The sequence below is a fragment of the Martes martes genome (genome assembly GCF_963455335.1).
Source record: "Martes martes genome assembly, chromosome: 9".
Taxonomy (NCBI): domain Eukaryota; kingdom Metazoa; phylum Chordata; class Mammalia; order Carnivora; family Mustelidae; genus Martes; species Martes martes.
Window position 1 is genome coordinate 30261164 of NC_137896.1, and position 17189 is coordinate 30278352.

The 17189-nt window shown below is 47.0% G+C and overlaps 1 protein-coding gene across 1 annotated transcript; it reads right to left on the reverse strand.

Moving 5' to 3' along the window:
- Nucleotides 1–10259: 10259 nt before the first annotated feature.
- On the reverse strand, nt 10260–16919 carry PROKR2 (prokineticin receptor 2; the record flags this gene model as incomplete). The annotated part of the gene is made up of 2 exons (XM_080814675.1): nt 16438–16919; nt 10260–10956 (listed from the first exon to the last, which is right to left on the reverse strand). Exons 1-2 carry the CDS (start codon nt 16893–16895, stop codon nt 10260–10262), a joined length of 1155 nt encoding a protein of 384 aa, XP_080670801.1. The 5' UTR covers nt 16896–16919.
- Between the last annotated feature and the right edge of the window lie 270 nt (nt 16920–17189).

The following is a 17189-nucleotide window of genomic DNA, read 5'->3' on the forward strand; positions in this document are numbered from 1 at the left end:
GGGGCAGGCAACCAGTGTTAGAACCCTGGGAGGATATTCTCATTAATGCTCCAGGTTCTCAGGAAGAAAGAGAACTAGGGGAGCGTTAGCTTTAACCAGCAATGGGCCAGAAGCAGAATTCTCACTTAGAAAATCTCCTGGGAGGGCAGGGACAGGTGGGAGGAGCAGGGGCTACTGGAGGTGGGCATCAGAATCTCACTCATGTTTGTGTCTCCACTTTCGGTCCTTGAAATGATTTATAGAGGGGCCTTAATTTACTCGTTCAGAGCATGTGTTTCAGAGCTGGACAGACCCGGGCTCCTGTCCCCCTTCTGACACTCACTAGCAGCATGACCTGGGGCAAGTCGTTCATCCTCTCTGAGCCTTAGATTTCTCATCTATAAAATGGGACTAATACTGGTTTATACCTAACAGAGTAGTTGAAGAGTTAAATGAGCTAGTGTGTGTGTGTTAATGCCAGCCAGTGGAACGTGTTGGTTCTCCTTCCTGAATCTCAAAGTTAACATAAAATAGAAGCCCATACCCTCTGTTTTGCTAGGATGTCGTTCGAGGTGGGACATGCCAACCGCTAAATAATGCAGCTCGCCCGTGATTTTTGCAAGTGTCGTTATGGCAACCGTATTTTTTAAAGTCAGTAAAAGTTGGCAAAGAACGTGGAACTGGGACTAGGTGACAACACAAAGTGATGGGATGACATAAATAAACCTAGAAAGAAGGAGCTGGGAATACGAGATGCAGGTAGGAAAATGGGCATTAAGTCAGAGCAGACAGCAGTGTCTGAGTGGGGGCTGGGAAGCTGAGCCTGGTGTGGACAGAACGAAGGGTAGGAACTTGGAAGGGACACTGCTACCTGGTCTGCAGCCCTCCTGATCAGGGCTGCCTGAGTCATTCTGCGGCCTGTTGGGCACCCCCTGGCAGGAGAGAAGGGATCGTCTCCCTTGAGTGTCCCAAGCGATTGGACCAAAGGGTCCTGGCTTGAGCTTTGCACTTCTATGGTCTTCCTCCCTTATGCCTCTGTCCCACCTGCCTGCCTTTCTACTGGGAGCTCCCTGATGGGAGCCACACCCTCCCTGTCCTCTCTCTGGAAGTTCATAGTCACTCCTGTGACCAGAGACCCTCCACCCCCAGGAGTGGGAGGAAGTCCGAGTCCTAGCTGAGTAGTTGGAGCAGCAATGGGGGAGCCATAATGCCTTGGCAATGGCCAAGTGGACACCTCCTGAAGGACTTAAGAGAGACTCCCCTCTCTAGGGGCCAGGAGAGCCCACATGATGGAGCAGAAGCTCTCAGGGTTGAAGGAGACAAGAAGGACCTACCATGAGAGAGGTAGGATGCTTGAGCTGTTGGCCTACCCCAGACTCATTTTCTACCCTTCTCTGCTCTGCCTGTTCTTGGAGACTGACCCTAGGGGTGGCATTTTGGGGGACTCAAATGCCAGCTGGATTCTTGTTGGGTTTGACCAATGGGAGGCATCTGAGACTGGAGGGCAGCAGGAGAGAGAGGTCAGAATACACTCTCCCTGCCCCCTGCTTTAACACTAGTTCCATCCCTCCAGCAATGGCCCCTTCACAGCCTGTGACTCTCTCCAGGCTCCTGTGCCACCAGTTCCTTCCCTTCTCTCCAGTCCTCAGGACAGTAAAGCTGCCCTTGGCTGCTGGGGTCCAGGAGCGCAATCACCAGTTGTTGGTTCCCTTAGCCCCACCCACACTTCTGTAAATAGTTCCTCCATTCAAGTCTCCTCATTTGAACCACCTGGCTGGTGCATGGAGAAAGAATAGAGGTCCCAGTCTGTTTGGGATTGATATTCTGAGGCAGCAGTGGTGCAGCTTAGAGGGGAGAAGGAGGTCGAATAAACTTGGGACCCATGGAGCAGGACCCAGGAATCAGGCACAGCAGCAGAACTGGCTCACGTGGTTCTACATGATAGGTTATCGTTACTGGTCTGTGCTGGTGCTGACACCGGGGAGGCGTTCTCTGGTGAGGAGAAGAGGCAGGGGTCTTGGGCAGTGGCGACACACCTGGGGACGCAGTTCACTCTGGGGAGTCCTTCTGCATCTAACAGGGCTCGGTCCCAGTGGGTTGGGGAGCCCAGACCCAGGCATGAGACCAGAAGCAGCCAACAGTCTGAGAGTCATTGGAAAGAGCCAGTTCCACCAGAGAAAGTGGAGTAGGTAATAGGGATGGAAGCAGGGAGGTTGAGGTTATTTTTCTGGTCTTAGAGGAGTCTGAGTAGGGAAGAGACCAGGGGCAGGCAGGAAAGGGCACATGAAACAGAGGCCCACCCTGTCTGTTTTATGTGATAAATGTAGGGTGGCGGAATCATAGCTCATGATTACATAGCTTTGGCTTACTCTTTAATGATGGTAAGGGGAAGGAAAGGATTATTATAAAAACGGGCAAAGACACTGGAAATCTGTCTCTGGCACATGAAAGGAGATTGCAGAATGTTTAGGAAATGAGTTCCTGGTGTGTTGTGTATGAGAGAGGAATTCTGGGGCACCTGGGTGGCTCAGTGGGTTAAACCGCTGCCTTCAGCTCAGGTCATGATCCCAGGGTCCTGGGATCGAGCCCCACATTGGGCTTTCTGCTCAGCAGGGAGCCTGCTTTCCTTCCTCTCTCTGCCTGCCTCTCTACCTACTTGTGATCTCTGTCTGTCAAATAAATAAATAAAAAAAAAATCTTAAAAAAAGAGAGAGGAATTCTGTTGGTAATATGTGATATTGACTGGGTTTGGGTAGAGTCATCCAGGGACCAGCCTCCCAGCCTCCAGGCCTCATGTCAGGGGAGCTTCTCTTCAGTCCAGCATGAGATATGGTGCTAGCCAGGCGTCATGGCTCTGTCTCTGCCTCTGCTCACTTTGCTGTTAGCGACCCAGGAAGGCCTGGACACCATACTCCCCCCATGATCCAGTTGCCTCTGTCCAGGCATCCATGCAGGGCTGAAGGGGGGCAGATGACATTTCCTTTTCCTCTCCTGTCCCCTTATCCCTTTCAACACCTCCACATTAAGTATGAAAGGAGGCTGGAGGTGTAAATTTTTAGTAAAAAAAAAAAAAAAAAAAAAAGTCAAGTGTGTAAAAGTCTCACTTTATGTTTCTATAACAGATTAAATTAGTTCTTGAGTCTTAACTTGCATGTTTTGGAGAAAATTTAATTTTTTTTGCCAATCCCATATATAAATGCATCTGCATCTGTCCCTGGGGCTTTATATTCTATTTCCTTGGCCTAGTTAGCTTCATAATAAATATTGGTATCTGGTAGACTCTCTTCCTCAAAAAGGTGACTTGGCTTGAATTTTGGAATAAGCTCGAAAAGTTCACTACTGATTTTTGTTTCTGGATCTTATAGCCAACTATCTTGTTTTACTCTTTCATTAGTTCTATTAATTTTTACTAGATTCTTTTGGTTGTTCTGTGTAGACAATTATATTGTCTGCACATAAGGACAATGGCCTTTTATAATTCTTATATATTTTTTATTATCTTATTATGTTGGCGTTTACTACAGGTTGAATGGAAGGGATGAAAACATTTTTTTTTTATCTTGTTCTTGCTTTATTTTTTTAAAATATTTTATTTATTCATTTGACAGACAGAGATCACAAGTAGGCAGAAAGGCAGGCAGAGAGAGAGGAGGAAGCAGGCTCCCCGCTGAGCAGAGAGCCTGATGCAGGGCTGGATCCCAGGACTCCAGGATCTTGACCTGAGCCGAAGGCAGAGGCTTTAACCCACTGAGCCACCCAGGCGCCCCTTGTTCTTGCTTTAAAAGGGAGCACCAACTTATCTTTCTTTCTTTTTTTTAAGGTTTTATTTCATTTTTAAAAATGTTTTTAGAGCGTGTGTGCTCACACATGCACATGAATGGTCGGGGAAAGAGGGCGGCAGAAGGAGAGGAAGAGAGTGAATCTTAAGCGGGCTCCACACCAGCCCAGCACAGATCCTGATGTGGGGCTCCATTTCATGACCCTGAATCATGACCTGAGCCAAAATCAAGAGTCCACACCACACTTAACCGACTGAGCCACCTAGGTGCTCCTCTTCTCTTCTTATCATGGGACTCCCACTCACTTTTTTAGATGCTCCCTGTTTACCCAAAGGATTTGCCTCACCCAGGATCTATCCCCCTCCCCTTGGGCAGTACTTTCTCTGGTGCTAAGGAACTCCATCTATGAGAATGCCCTGGGGGCTCCCAGGCAGTTCAAGGCTTTGACCTTCCAGATCCCGCAGAGGATGAACTCTTCCAGAAGTCCCCATCTGCATATTTTGTAGGCATACCTCTTCACCCTTCAATTTTTCAGTGAGCTGCTGTTAAATCAGGTGGGAAGACATGTGGCTATGTGTTCTCTCTCTCTGTTTTTCCCTCCCTCCTTCTCCTCTTTCTTTCTCCAAGGAGAGCGAACTTTTTTTCTTAAAGATTTCTATTTATTTGAGAGAGAATGAGAGAGGAGAGCACGCATGAGTGGAGGGAGGGACAGAGGGAGAGGGAAAAGCAGATTCCCCACTGAGCAGGGAGTCTGATGTGGGGCTCAGGCCCAAGACCCAGAGATCACCACCTGAGCAGAAGTCAGCCGCTTAACGACTAAGTCACCCAGGCACCCTGAGAGAACTTATTTTTTGAATTACTCCTGGATGAGGTGAGGGGCCTTGTGCTCCCAACAGCTATTCACAAGAGAGCCCTGATAACATACCACATTTCACTTTGCTCACTGATATCACTCCTACATCAAGGATTTCCAGGTGGGGTAGGGGGGAGGAATTTAATCACCTTTAAATGATGAAGTGAGATGACATAGAGGTTTAAGCATGCTCCCACATGTCAAGAGTGTCTCACAGAACCTGGCAACCAAGATGGTGGCCTCTTCCACCATTGGTTCGCAATCTTTCTGGGTCATATGCAGGACTCATCTGAGAGGTGTTTGAGGAAGAATGAGCTTGGGGAAGCTTTCCATTGGTGCCTCCCTACTTCTCGATTCTAGGCTTCCCCGTAACTTAGATGCTCCTATTGTAACCCTACTTCCACCACCTGGATTGAGCCCATAAAGGAGAAAGCAAGGAAAAATAACTCTGATGTTCAATTAATATTTTTTCTTTCTTTCCTAATCTCATAGGGACTGGAAGGAGTGGTCTTTGGTTTTTTCTTCCTCTATAGAAAGGACTTCCCCAACATCATAGTCTCCTTCCTGAAGGTCATTAAACTTCCTGGCTTGGGCACAACAGTGGAAGGGCATCCTCACATTATGGGAAAAAATCCTGTGATTTGAGCTGCTCTGTATGGTTGGGAGTCCAAGATGACTAGAAACTTGAGATCACAGAAAATAAAAATACTCTGGTTTGATAACCCCAAAATATTATATCCATTATACATGACACAATGTTCTGGATTCATCTAGAAGAAATTCTGTTCCTACAATTAATCATTCTAAAAATAATAGATAATATCTATTGACCACTTATGATGTACTAGGCATTTTTATAAGATATATATTTAGTCCACATATAATCCTATGATGGAGGTACTATTATTACTCCCATTTAATACACAAGGAACTAAGGCCTGGATAAGGGGTAAGGTATCTTCCAAATGCACATGTTTAGGCAGGAATTACTGTTTGATCCTGTCTGATTGTGCCTCCCAGCCTCTTTTAGGCCCTCCCCATCCCCTGGCCTCTTTCTTCATCCTGCTCTTAAGCCTACTGCCCAAGTCTGTCCTCCCTTTAAACACTCTGCATTCTTTGTGCCAACCAAACAATTCATCATTCCATGTGTAGCACATCTCATTTTCCCTCTTCTACATTGTTGTTCATCCTGGTCCCTTTGCCTGGGATGCCCTCTCCCCACCATTCACTATGGTCCAGGGCTCTGCCTAATGATCTCGCCACCCCAAAACTTCTCTGATCCCCATAACTAGAAGGAAACTGTTTTCTGAATTCCTTTCATTTTTCTGTTTACCCTGTCTCTATTTCAACACAGAATTAGCCACATATTATTTCTTTCTGTTTTTTTTTTAAAGATTTTATTTATTTATTTGGAGGAGAGAGAGACAGAACGAGAGAGATAAAGAGAGAGAGCATGAGCAGGGGGAGGCACAGAAGGAGAGGGAGAGCAGGTTCCTTGCTGAGCAGGGAACCTGATGTGGGGCTCAATCCCAGGACCCTGGGATCAGGACCTGAGCTGAAGGCAGATGCTTACCGACTGAGCCGCCCAGGTCGTCCCCTAGCCATATGTTATTTGAAGAGTCACCTCAGGATTTTTGCATCTCCATCACTGCTGTTCCTTGCTAGCAGCCAGCACAGACACTGGATGAGTGGGTGGAAGACCCTTGTTTGCCCACAGTGGACCATCTCTAAAGCAGAGTTCAGCCAAAGGACAGTGTTGGATCCAGAGCTGGGATTAACATGATTAAACAAGATTAAACAAGATTCTGGGAATGACCTCTTTCATATCAGCCTGTGACTCAGCTGTGGAAATTCAGTATAAGAGTCAGTAAAAGGGGGAAAAAAAAGGAAGAGTCGGTAAAAGGATGCAAGGACCTTGTGTCTACGTGGCCTTCTGTTCCAAAGGCTGACCTTGGACTAGGCAAACCTCCTGCCTATTGCCCTGTCCAGCGATTACTTATTCTTCTTTAAGTTCCAATGAATCCCTCGCCTGTGCCCAGTGTTCTATCTGAAGAAAGTGCCAAACACTTTTTTTTTTTTCTCGTACCAGTTTCTCTTTAAGAGAAACTGTCCCATATTTGGAGCTCTTTGAGCATCTATACAGGAGTAGGTGGTACAAGCCGGTCCACGATGTCACGTGTGCCTGTTTGGCGTACCTCAGGAGGGAGGCCGACCTGGTGACCGGAAGGTATTTGGTTCTTGGGAAGTATGAAGAATGACCACTGCTCAGGGCCAGCTGGTAGGGATTTGCGTGAAGATTGCACGCTGTCTTGGGTGGCCCTAGACTTGCTTTGTCTTTGAATATGAACCCCTTCTCCCACTATCTGGGTCAGGGTCACTTTTCCCTTGTGCTCTAGCATCATTTCCAAATAGCTCCATGTACCTTCAAATCAATCTGTTCTGACCTCCCTCTCTCATGGGGAAAAGAAACACAGGAGCACTAGAGGGACCTGGTGTAATTCTTCTTTGGTTTCTCTGGAATCTTGGAGTCTGAATTGCAAAGTCACATAGATGGGATGCACTCTTTACTTGCTAGAGGGAGGGAAGGTATCTTTTGAGAAATTTAAGATTCTCCCAGGAGGTCATAAACCAGTTTCAATGGCCCTTTAAGCATTCTTAGAGAAGGTCATCTCTTTGGGGCTCTGGAATACAGTGACTGAGTGCAGTTCACTGGACCAGAGTTAGACCTTGGGGCAATGTTTTGGCTCCAATGAGTGTTCACTGTATGTCCTTCAGCAAGTCTTTTCTTCATTTAGAATTTAGATCTCCTCACCCAAGCAAGGAGTAAGTTGAATCATATGCCCTTAAAAGGCCATTTTCTGCTTTGGGGTGTGTGTCTGTGTGTGCGTGTGCGCGCGTGCATGTGTATGCATGCGCGAGCATTGAGAGTCAACTTATTTGGCTATTGGATGCTGAAAGAAAAACCTCTAACAGTTTCATCACAAAGCCATCTTTTCTCTTATTCCAGCCAAAGAAATGGACCTGGTTTGCCAAATGAGATTATATTTTCAATATATGATAGGATGTATAAATGTTGACATAGTCAAGCTCATTAAAAAGTATCTTAAACTTACCATCAATTAGTCTTGAGAAGAGTAAACACAAATGCAATTTAAACAAATTTTTATTTTTGTATTTGACAGAGAGAGAGATCACAAGTAGGCAGAGAGGCAGGGGTCGGGGGGAAGCAGTATCCCTGCTGAGCAGAGAGCCCGATTTGGGGCTCAATCCCAGGACCCTGAGACCAGGACCCGAACTGAAGGCAGAGGCTTAACCCACTGAGCCACCCAGGCACCCCAACACAAATGCAATTAATTTATTATTTATTACTTTAACACCAGTTAGACGAATGGAAAGTCTCCATGCAAACGGCAGTATTCATTACACAAACAATGATTTGGAAACAAAGGGGAAACACAGGCAGGGAGCAGTTTTTGCATGCGGGTAACCAAGGGGAGGATGGATGCTGGCACGAACTGCCGCTGTTCTAAATACGCCTTCAACAAGTTTCTTCTCTGTTTCAGGATTGAACTGTTTAGTTTTATATCTAAACATACGATATCTAAATATACTAACATATATAAAAGATTAGTGGGGAAACATCTGAACACTGTGGTTAAGATTCCATATGTTAATTATTTAATTGGATAACAACATAACACTGATTCACTGGAAAATCACAATACACACTGATATTTACAAAAGCTGTTTCAGTTAAATTTAAATTAAAGGGGGATGGTACATATTAGGATGAAAAGGGGGGAAAAAAAGGTCTGAATTCTTTTGTCAGACACAGTTGGTGCCCGGTTCTACTTTTAAAGAATCTTTTCATTAGGAGAAGAGTCAGGATGGGGGTAATAAATAAAAGCACAGCGATAGTTGTAAAAAAGCAGATAACCCCAAATACTTACTTGCTTGTACGCATTAAGTAATTTTTGTAAACACAGAATTTACAAACCATTTGGCTTAAGATAATATTAAAGTGAGTTTGCATTTTTGGAGGTACAGTGATTGGGCTGAAGGTGAGTGTGCTGGGTGGTGATGGAAGAAAACGTTCCTTGAAGCTTCACTCTTGGGTAGACAAACCAGCGATTAATTAAAAAACAAACAACCCAATAACCCTTTCTCTAGAGAAAAGTAGGAGTTATCCCAGTGTGGATGGATCAGTCCCAAACCAGGTACCATTTGTAGTCTCTGCTTCAAAAGGACCAAGGAAGAACTGAAGACATATATACACAATCACCACACATGTATAATAATATAAACGTTATGCAGCCTTGGGCCGTGCTGCTTGACAACATGCAGGGAAGATTGTCAACACTTCTGAGGAGGCTAAGGGGGCAGTTGTCACTGAAACTCTGAGGTTAAATTTTCCTCATTTTAACCCAGGACAGGGGTTTCTTTCTTTCTTTTTTTTGGCCCCAGAGGATAGGCTGCACCGTGAAGAGTTCAGGGGTCTCTGGTCCAAAAAACAGGAATGCAAAAGTGGGAGTATTTCTTCACAGTAAGTTATAGTGGATGCGGTTTCCCTAATCCAAACTGTTCAATATCACTTATTCATTTTTATCACTGGTAGAGTTAAAAAGCACTTTCAGCAACTGTGGCCTCCATGGGTTCTCCCAAGAGTCCTGTAAGGTAGTCAGTACAGGTGATGAGTGTTCTCATCATCCTTGCTTCACTGATCCAAAACCAAGAAGGAGAGAGAGTAAGCAACCAGGTCATGTGAGGCTTGAATCCAGGCCTTTCCTTTCCAAATGCAGCTCATTTCCTTTGTTCTCAAAAGAGATTTGTCCTAGAAAGTGATCCAGACCTTAGCCACATGGATTACGTCCATTGCCAGGGGCAAGCTCTACCCTTTTCTCTGTCCCCTTCCTCCCTGACCTTACAACCCCCCAGAAATCCTTTATGCTAAGGTGTCAGGGACTGGGTGTGTTCCTCATTTCAGGACTGCCTGTGTTCACCCAAAAGAATGATGAGCTTGCAAGCATCTGTGGAAAAGAGATTTTTCTGGTCCTTTCCTTTGAAATTGCACCATTGTAGATAACCAATGGCCTGGTTATGAGAAAACTGTTTTCCTCGCAGCCAGAATCTTAGAGAGTATCTTTAGGGAGGTAGTAGGAGCTGAGTGGGAAAGTTCAATGGGATAGCATGAACCCTCTTATCATGAGGCTATAAACCGCACACTGACGAACTTACCCTTACCTTTCCCGTCATGTCTAAGTGGCTTATTCTACAGGGTTTGACGTTGCAGCCCTGATGAGCTACAGAATGCGGGTAGCACGATGGAGAGTGAGTTCAGCTAACCATGTGAGGTCTCTGGTGATTCCAATAGCTTCAGCCATTTTGTCTTGTTATTCAGTTTTTGCCCACAGTAGGTAACGGGTAAATGTCAGCTCCCGGCGGCCTCGTCCGATCTCCTTGGTGTGGCCAGCACACAGTGGGTGTTCAGTTCACCTCAGCTGCGGTTAACCGCCTCGAGTCCCACCACCCGTCAGGACTGGGCGGCCTCCAGCCCCTTGAGGGCCGTGAGGTGTGGTACACAGTCGTCGTGAACTTGGCTCCCAGGGATGACGCGCGGAGTTCCGGCTGTCGGGCCTTCCGCCCGCGGGCTACTTCAGCCTGATACAGTCCACCTCTTCGGTGGCGGGCACGCCGCTGGTTTTGAGGTCCAGGTCGGCGCTGGACTTGCTCCCGTGGTGCGAGGGCCGCCAGTGCAGCAGCATCATCTTCTTGAAGTACTTCATGGTGTTGTTCTTGACCGTCACGAAGCACACGGTGTTGATCATGCTGTTGCTCATGGCGATGCACTCGACCACGTAGAAGGCCGTGAGGTAGTGCTTCTCCTTGACGAACACGGCGGGGAAGAAGTCGCGCACGATGGTGAAGCCGTAGAAGGGCGCCCAGCACAGCACGTACGCCGTGAGGACGCACACGAGCACCAGCACCGTCTTCCGGCGGCAGCGCAGCCGCTTCCGGATCTGCTCCGTCTGGAAGCCCGGCACCGCCTTGAACCACAGCTCGCGGGAGACCCGGGCGTAGCATAGGGCCATGGTCACCACGGGGCCCACGAACTCCACGCCGAAGATGAACAGGAAGTAGGACTTGTAGTAGAGCTGCTGGTCCACCGGCCAGATCTGGCCGCAGAAGATCTTCTCCTGGCTTTTGACGATGAACAGGACCGTCTCCGTGGTGAAGTAGGCCGACGGGATGGCGATGAGGATGGACACCACCCAGACCAAAGCGATCAGGAAGGAGGCCGTTTGGTAGTTCATCCGTGGTTTCAAGGGGTGCACGATGGCGAGATATCTGGGGGGAAGCGGGGAGAGCAGGGGCGGAAAGCCTTCAGTCATAAGGCGGCGTGCTGGGAAACATCCGTCTGGAGGTTAGCCCGAACATGCCGCCAAAGCAGACAGAATGGCACAACGAGTCCCCCTGTAATTATCCAGCTTCGACAGGGTTCGTCTTATTTTAGCCACATCCTTTGGCATTTGGAGTAGTGCCGGGGTTTAGTGGAAACAGCACAGGCTTTGGTCAAACAGGTGGAATAGATCCCAGCTCCCCTCCCGCCCCCAACCTCCATTAGCTCAGCGTTTCTGAGATTTGTTTCTTCAAGTGCAACATGGGATAAAGTGACACCTACCTTGCGGGCTGCTGTAAATATTAAATACAATAATGTTTGTAAAATGCTTCGCAGGTAGTAGGTGTTCAATGAATATAGGTGGAATTTTACTGTTAGTCCTATGGATACCACCTTGACCTTCTGTCTTGCCATTTTGCCCAAGAACCTCATGCTTTCAGAACTCGTCATTCCAAATGTCTCATGGGTAAGAGGGGAAAGAAGGGCTCTGGAGTTCAGAGAGAGAGATGGGGATCTTCTCAGGGCAGTGGACTAGGGCCCCCCTCTCCCCCAGCCAGGTGTCATCCTGCATTACAGAGCAGGAATCGAAGGAATTTATCTAACGAGAGAAGGAAATGACGTCACCAACCTCACTGAGTGCAAGGACCAGAATGCCAGCTCCTGATACCAAACTTTTACAACTACCTCCCCGGGCTGTCTTGAGCTCAGATGAGGTGGGTGATATTGCCTTGACATCATAAAGCAGCACACAGCATGAAGCTTTACCCTGCTCTTTCCAGTGAGCCTGGGAAAGAGGTTGGAGGCCTTTGGGGGATTGGCATGGGAGGGCAGTCAGTACAGGCTGTGTTATCGAGCAAGGCTTCACTGTAGGCAGCTAATGCTTATTCCTGCTGAGGAACCCCTGGAGCAGATGTGGGGCACCCCGGGGTGGGGGGGATCCAGGATATTGTTGCACCAACCGGCAGAGTCATTGGTGAGGGAGCCAGAGAAAGCCTTCAAGCAAAGAAAGGCAGGTGTTGGTTGGCAAGTGGGAATGGACAGGTGTGCACCGAAGTGACAGTAACGGTATACAAGAGGGGCATCAATTGCACCCGCTATGATCTGGTAAATGCACGACAGGTTGCTGGTCCTACCTACGTAGATGGTTCTTGACCTCAGAGAGTTTCTCTTCCTCCCCAGACCTAGAATAACCAAGCGATAGGTTAAGAATAACTTGAAGGAAGACATGGTCATTATGCTAGTGATGTCGTCTGGGAATGCTTCAGGACGATAGTGAGATTCTGGCCACCTCCTATTCACTCCCCCGATGAAGGCAGGATTCTCCCGACCTACACAGTACAAGATGAGTGAACACACAACACCTGACACTGGGCAGACGAGATCAACAGCAGGTAACTAGTCACATATACTCACAGCACAGGGAGAGGGATGGTGCCCACCCTGCAGGGCCACGTGGGAGTTGCACCCAGGGATAGAAGGAACCAGCAGGGGCTGTGGGCCGCAGACTTTATAGTGACAAGAGGACGAAGTGACCCTTGACTCCCATAGGAGGATGCGACTGGCTTGTCTGAATAATTCTGCCAGCTGACAGCGAGGGAAAACCCATCAGATTGAGGATCTGGGGTGCAGTTGGTCCAGCAGAGAGAGGAATAGTGGGTTAGGAGGCTTTCCTGCTGGGTGGAGGGGGGTATTTGGCAAGAACAGAGGACCTCATGGCTGGAGATCTTGGAGGATCTGTGGGGCTCAAAGATGTGAAGGAAGCACATGGAATTTCAGGCTTTACAACAGGAGAGCCTAATAAATAGCACTCAGGTCCTAAATCAATTGAAAAAGACAGCAAAATTATAAGAAAGATGGATGGCCAAACTTTCACTTTCACTGTGATGACACTGGTATTGGATAGTGAGCACTAGGACTACTTTATACTCAGTTAGATAAGCTTACAAACCCCGACACAGGTGGGTGGGAGAGACACAGGCCTCCCTGGGCACTTCAGTTTACTCCTTGGTAAAACATGCCTGTCCTGCTATATAGAAATATCAGAAGGGCTATCTACTAGCGTTTCTGGATGCCACAGCCAGAAGAGTGAGGTTCATGTGCAGAGGACCTGGTTTCCTAGAGACCTCTCATACAGACCCTAGGAGAGTGCGGATCTCAGGACATACATGTCCAAGTAGACAGATGGTAACAAAGACCTTGCAGATGTCCCTCTTGCCAATGGACAAGTCATGGAAAATGATCAGTTTTAGCGAAGACCTATAGCTTCCAACATGCTTTATGTCTGTTTACCTTCTCTGAACCTGACAAGAAACTGGAGAGGTTGTCAGTGAAGTTATTACTACGTCCATTTCACAGATGAAGATATTTAAGTCCCAGGAGGATAAGGGATTTATCCAAGTGCACAGCTTGGAACCCAGATGTTCTGAGTAACTCCTAGGCCATTGTTCTTTCCTTTCTGATTTATTTGATGGCAACTCTGCATTTTGGGACATCTTTTTAATGAAGAAGATGTTATGGGATGAGAAAATATCAGAATTTAAGAGTTGATGACCAAATAGGTAGGAATTAGGAATTCTCTCTGGCATTGGTTATTGAGATACTTTTCATGCTGAAACTACATGGTGGGGTGGTGGGGGCAGAGGAAAAGAGAGAAAGAGAGAGAGAGTGTGTGTGTGTCCTGAATTAGCTCTGCTTCAAGAGTCCTCTTGGTTAGCTGTACAGGATTTCCAGAACAGTCCTCACCTGCGCATCTCAGGCTCTGCTTCCCATGCTCCAGTGGTCAACTACATGCAAAAGAATGAAACCAGACCACTTTCTTACACCATACACACAAGTAAATTTAAAATGGATTAAAGACCTAAATGTGAGACCTGAAGCCATAAAAATCCTAGAAGAAAGAACAGGCAGTAATCTCTCTGACATCAGCCGTAGCAACATTTTTCTAGATCTGTCTTCTGAGGCAGGGAAACAAAAGCAAAAATGAACTACTGGGACTACATCCAAATAAAGAGCTTTGCACAGCAAAGGAAACAGTCAACAAAACTAAAAGGTATCCTCTGGAATGGGAGAAGATACTTGCAAATGACATATCCAATGAAGGGTTAGTATCCAAAACATATAAAGAACTTATCCAACTCAACACCCAAAAAACAAAGAATCCAATGAAAGATGGGTGAAGACATGAGCAGACATTTCTCCAAAGAAGACATACAGATGGGCAATAGACATGTTCAGCATCACTCATCATCAGGGAAATGCAAAGCAAAACTACAGTGAGATATCACCTCCTACCTGTCAGAATGGCTAAAAAAACCACAAGAAACAACAGGTGTTGGTGAAGACTTGGAGAAAAAGGAACTTTATGTGCTGTTGGTGAAAATATAAACTGGTTCAGCTGCTGTGAAGAACAGTTTAGAGGCTCCTCAAAAAGTTAAAAATAGAAGCTATCCTCTGATCCAGCCATCCCACTGCTGGGTATTTACCCAGAGAAACACTAGTTCAAAGGGATAAATGCACCCCTGTATTTATAGCAGCGTTATTTACAATAGCCAAATGATGGAAACAGCCCAAGTGTCTATCAATTGATGAATGGATAAAGAAGATGTGGTTTATACATATGTTAGCATATATTATACGCATGCGTGTGCGTGCACACACACTGGAATATTACTCAGTCATAAAAAAGAATGAAATCTTGCCATTTGCAACAACACAGATGGAGCTAGAGAGTATAATGCTAAGCGAAATAAGTCAGTCACAGAAAGGCAAATACCATATGATTTCACTTATATGTGGAATTTAAAAAACAAACAGATGAGCAAAGGGGGAAAAAAGAGAGAGGGGATGAAACCGAGAAACAGTCTTAACAATGGAAGAACAAACTGGTGGTTACCAGAGGGGAGGAGGGTGAAGGGATGGGAGGAACAGATGATGGGGATTAGGGAGTGCTCTTGTGATGAGTGCCAGGTGTGGAATGGGACTGTTCAATCACTACTGTTAGACTGTATGTTAACTAACTGGAATTCAGATAAAAACTTAAAAAGAAAAGGACCGATGATAATGTTTCCAGCCTGGGTGATCAGTGGACTGGAGACGGAAAGCTGGTTTGGGGTGAAAAAGGAACCACTCTTTGTGATGTAACTGGACGGTTGCTTCCTGAGAAACTCCTATGTTGCCCAAAACCCCCAACATGATAAAGACAAATGTTTCAGTGGGACAAAGGGAATGAGAACAGCAATAACTCTCCCCAAGTGAGCATCAGAATCCCTCAGGGAATTGAATAAAAACGCAGATTCCTGGGACGGAGCTCAAGGGATTCTCTTTCAGTAGGGCTGGGGTGGCACTAGATCTGACTTTGTATCATTTGCCCATGGCAATTTTGTACCTTTGGTTGACAGTTACCTTTTGTAAACACTGGTTTGAGGGTTGGAGAGCCTCAGAGCTATAATAAAATGGTTCCTCCTGCAGGAATTATGTTACGAAAAGAAAATGGCTCTTCTACCTCTGTGTATATTTCATTATGGAAAATAATCAATTTGTTGATTAAAAAGAATGACAAACCTAAGTAGCACCGAGAACAAGGAAAAAACTGACAAGTTCAAAGGAGACCAAAAAGAAAAAAGATTGTTTACCCAGAAGATGTTTCAGCAATTGCCCCCCATCCCCAAAACAGAGCTACTGGTGGTCTGACACTGGCCTATAGCTGTTTACATAATTAAAACATTTGTAAGATTTGTCCTAAGTTGCTACTAGAAATTTTATAAATTTATAATAGAGCAAGGGCTTCCAGAACATCTCATGCAAATGTATGCAAATGAGCCCGTGGATGTATGCAAGAAAACAAAAGGATGTCCTTCCCTTTTTCCTACAAATAGGCCATTACCTTATTTTAAAATTGACTCTACAACAAAGCGGCCAGGAACCAGGGTACATTACTATAGGATTCCGTTTTTCATGAAGTTAAAGAACAGGCAAAACTAAACTGTGCTGAATGAAATCAGACAGCTGGGGTGGGAGGACTGTCTGGTACAGGGCATAAGGGAGTCAGGAATGTTCTTGATCTTGGCTTGGGGAAGGGTGGCAGGAAAAACTCGGTGTGTGTTCTCTCGACCGGAAGTTGCCCTGGTGAAGTCAGTCTTCCGTGGCTTCTGAGTAGCCAGTGGCCCAACCCTTCTGCTTTTGCTTTTGTGGCCAGTCTGTGGCAAAAGTGGCATCTGCAGGCGTGGCCCAGAGCTGGGGTGCTTGGGCGTCCCGCTCTAGTTTGGGGGGAATCTGAGCCACAAGTGGAGACACCGGGTCTCTTCTTCCCCGGGATAGAGGAGCAGGCAGGCAGACCAGCAGCAGGGCCAACCTGTTAGAGCGGAAGTGAGGAAAGGGGCGGCCTGCCTCCCAATCTGTGCCCCCCCCCCACCGACCCACATCATCCTCACCTGTCGATAGCTATGGCCAGCAAGGCGTTGGTGGAGACGTAGAGAGAGACGGTCCGCAGGTAGTTGACAGAGGCACAGAGCACGTGGCCATGCTCCCAGGACAGCTGGCGCACCACGTAGTAGTCCATCTCGAAGGGGCAGCAGATGATGGCCACCAGGAAGTCGGAGATGGCCAGGTTGGCGATGAGCAGGTTGGTGAGGTTGCGCAGCTTCTTATAGCGGGCGAGGGCAGCGATAAAGACGAAGTTGCCCACACCGCAGACCAGCATGATGCCTGCCAGTGCCACGCCGATGACGATCTTGGCAGCGAAGAAGGTCCGGGTCTTGGTCATGTCCTCATCCTCATCCAGAGGGAGGTCATAATCACCGTAGCTGAAGTTGAAGGGGAGGGGGGAGGTAGAGTCCTGAGCCGGACTGAAGTTGGGGGCAAAGCTAGTGTTTCCATGCTGGGCTGCCATGGCGGAGACAGCAGGTGGAGTGGTGTGTGGGTCTCAGCACGCTGAGCTGGGGGTTTGGACCTTCGGGTGTCACGACTCACCCAGCCTAGCACACTGCCCGCATCCCTGAGGAGAGTCAAAATGTCATCCTGGACCCTGAAAGGAGACACAACCAGTGGGCACCCTACAGGAGAACGCCTGGTAGTATGCTCCCAGAGTTCCCCAAGTAGAGGCTGACCAGACCCAGTGAATCCCCTCAGACAGAACTAGCCAGGGTACAGGGGAGGGAAGACATAAGATCTGGAAATTGGGAAA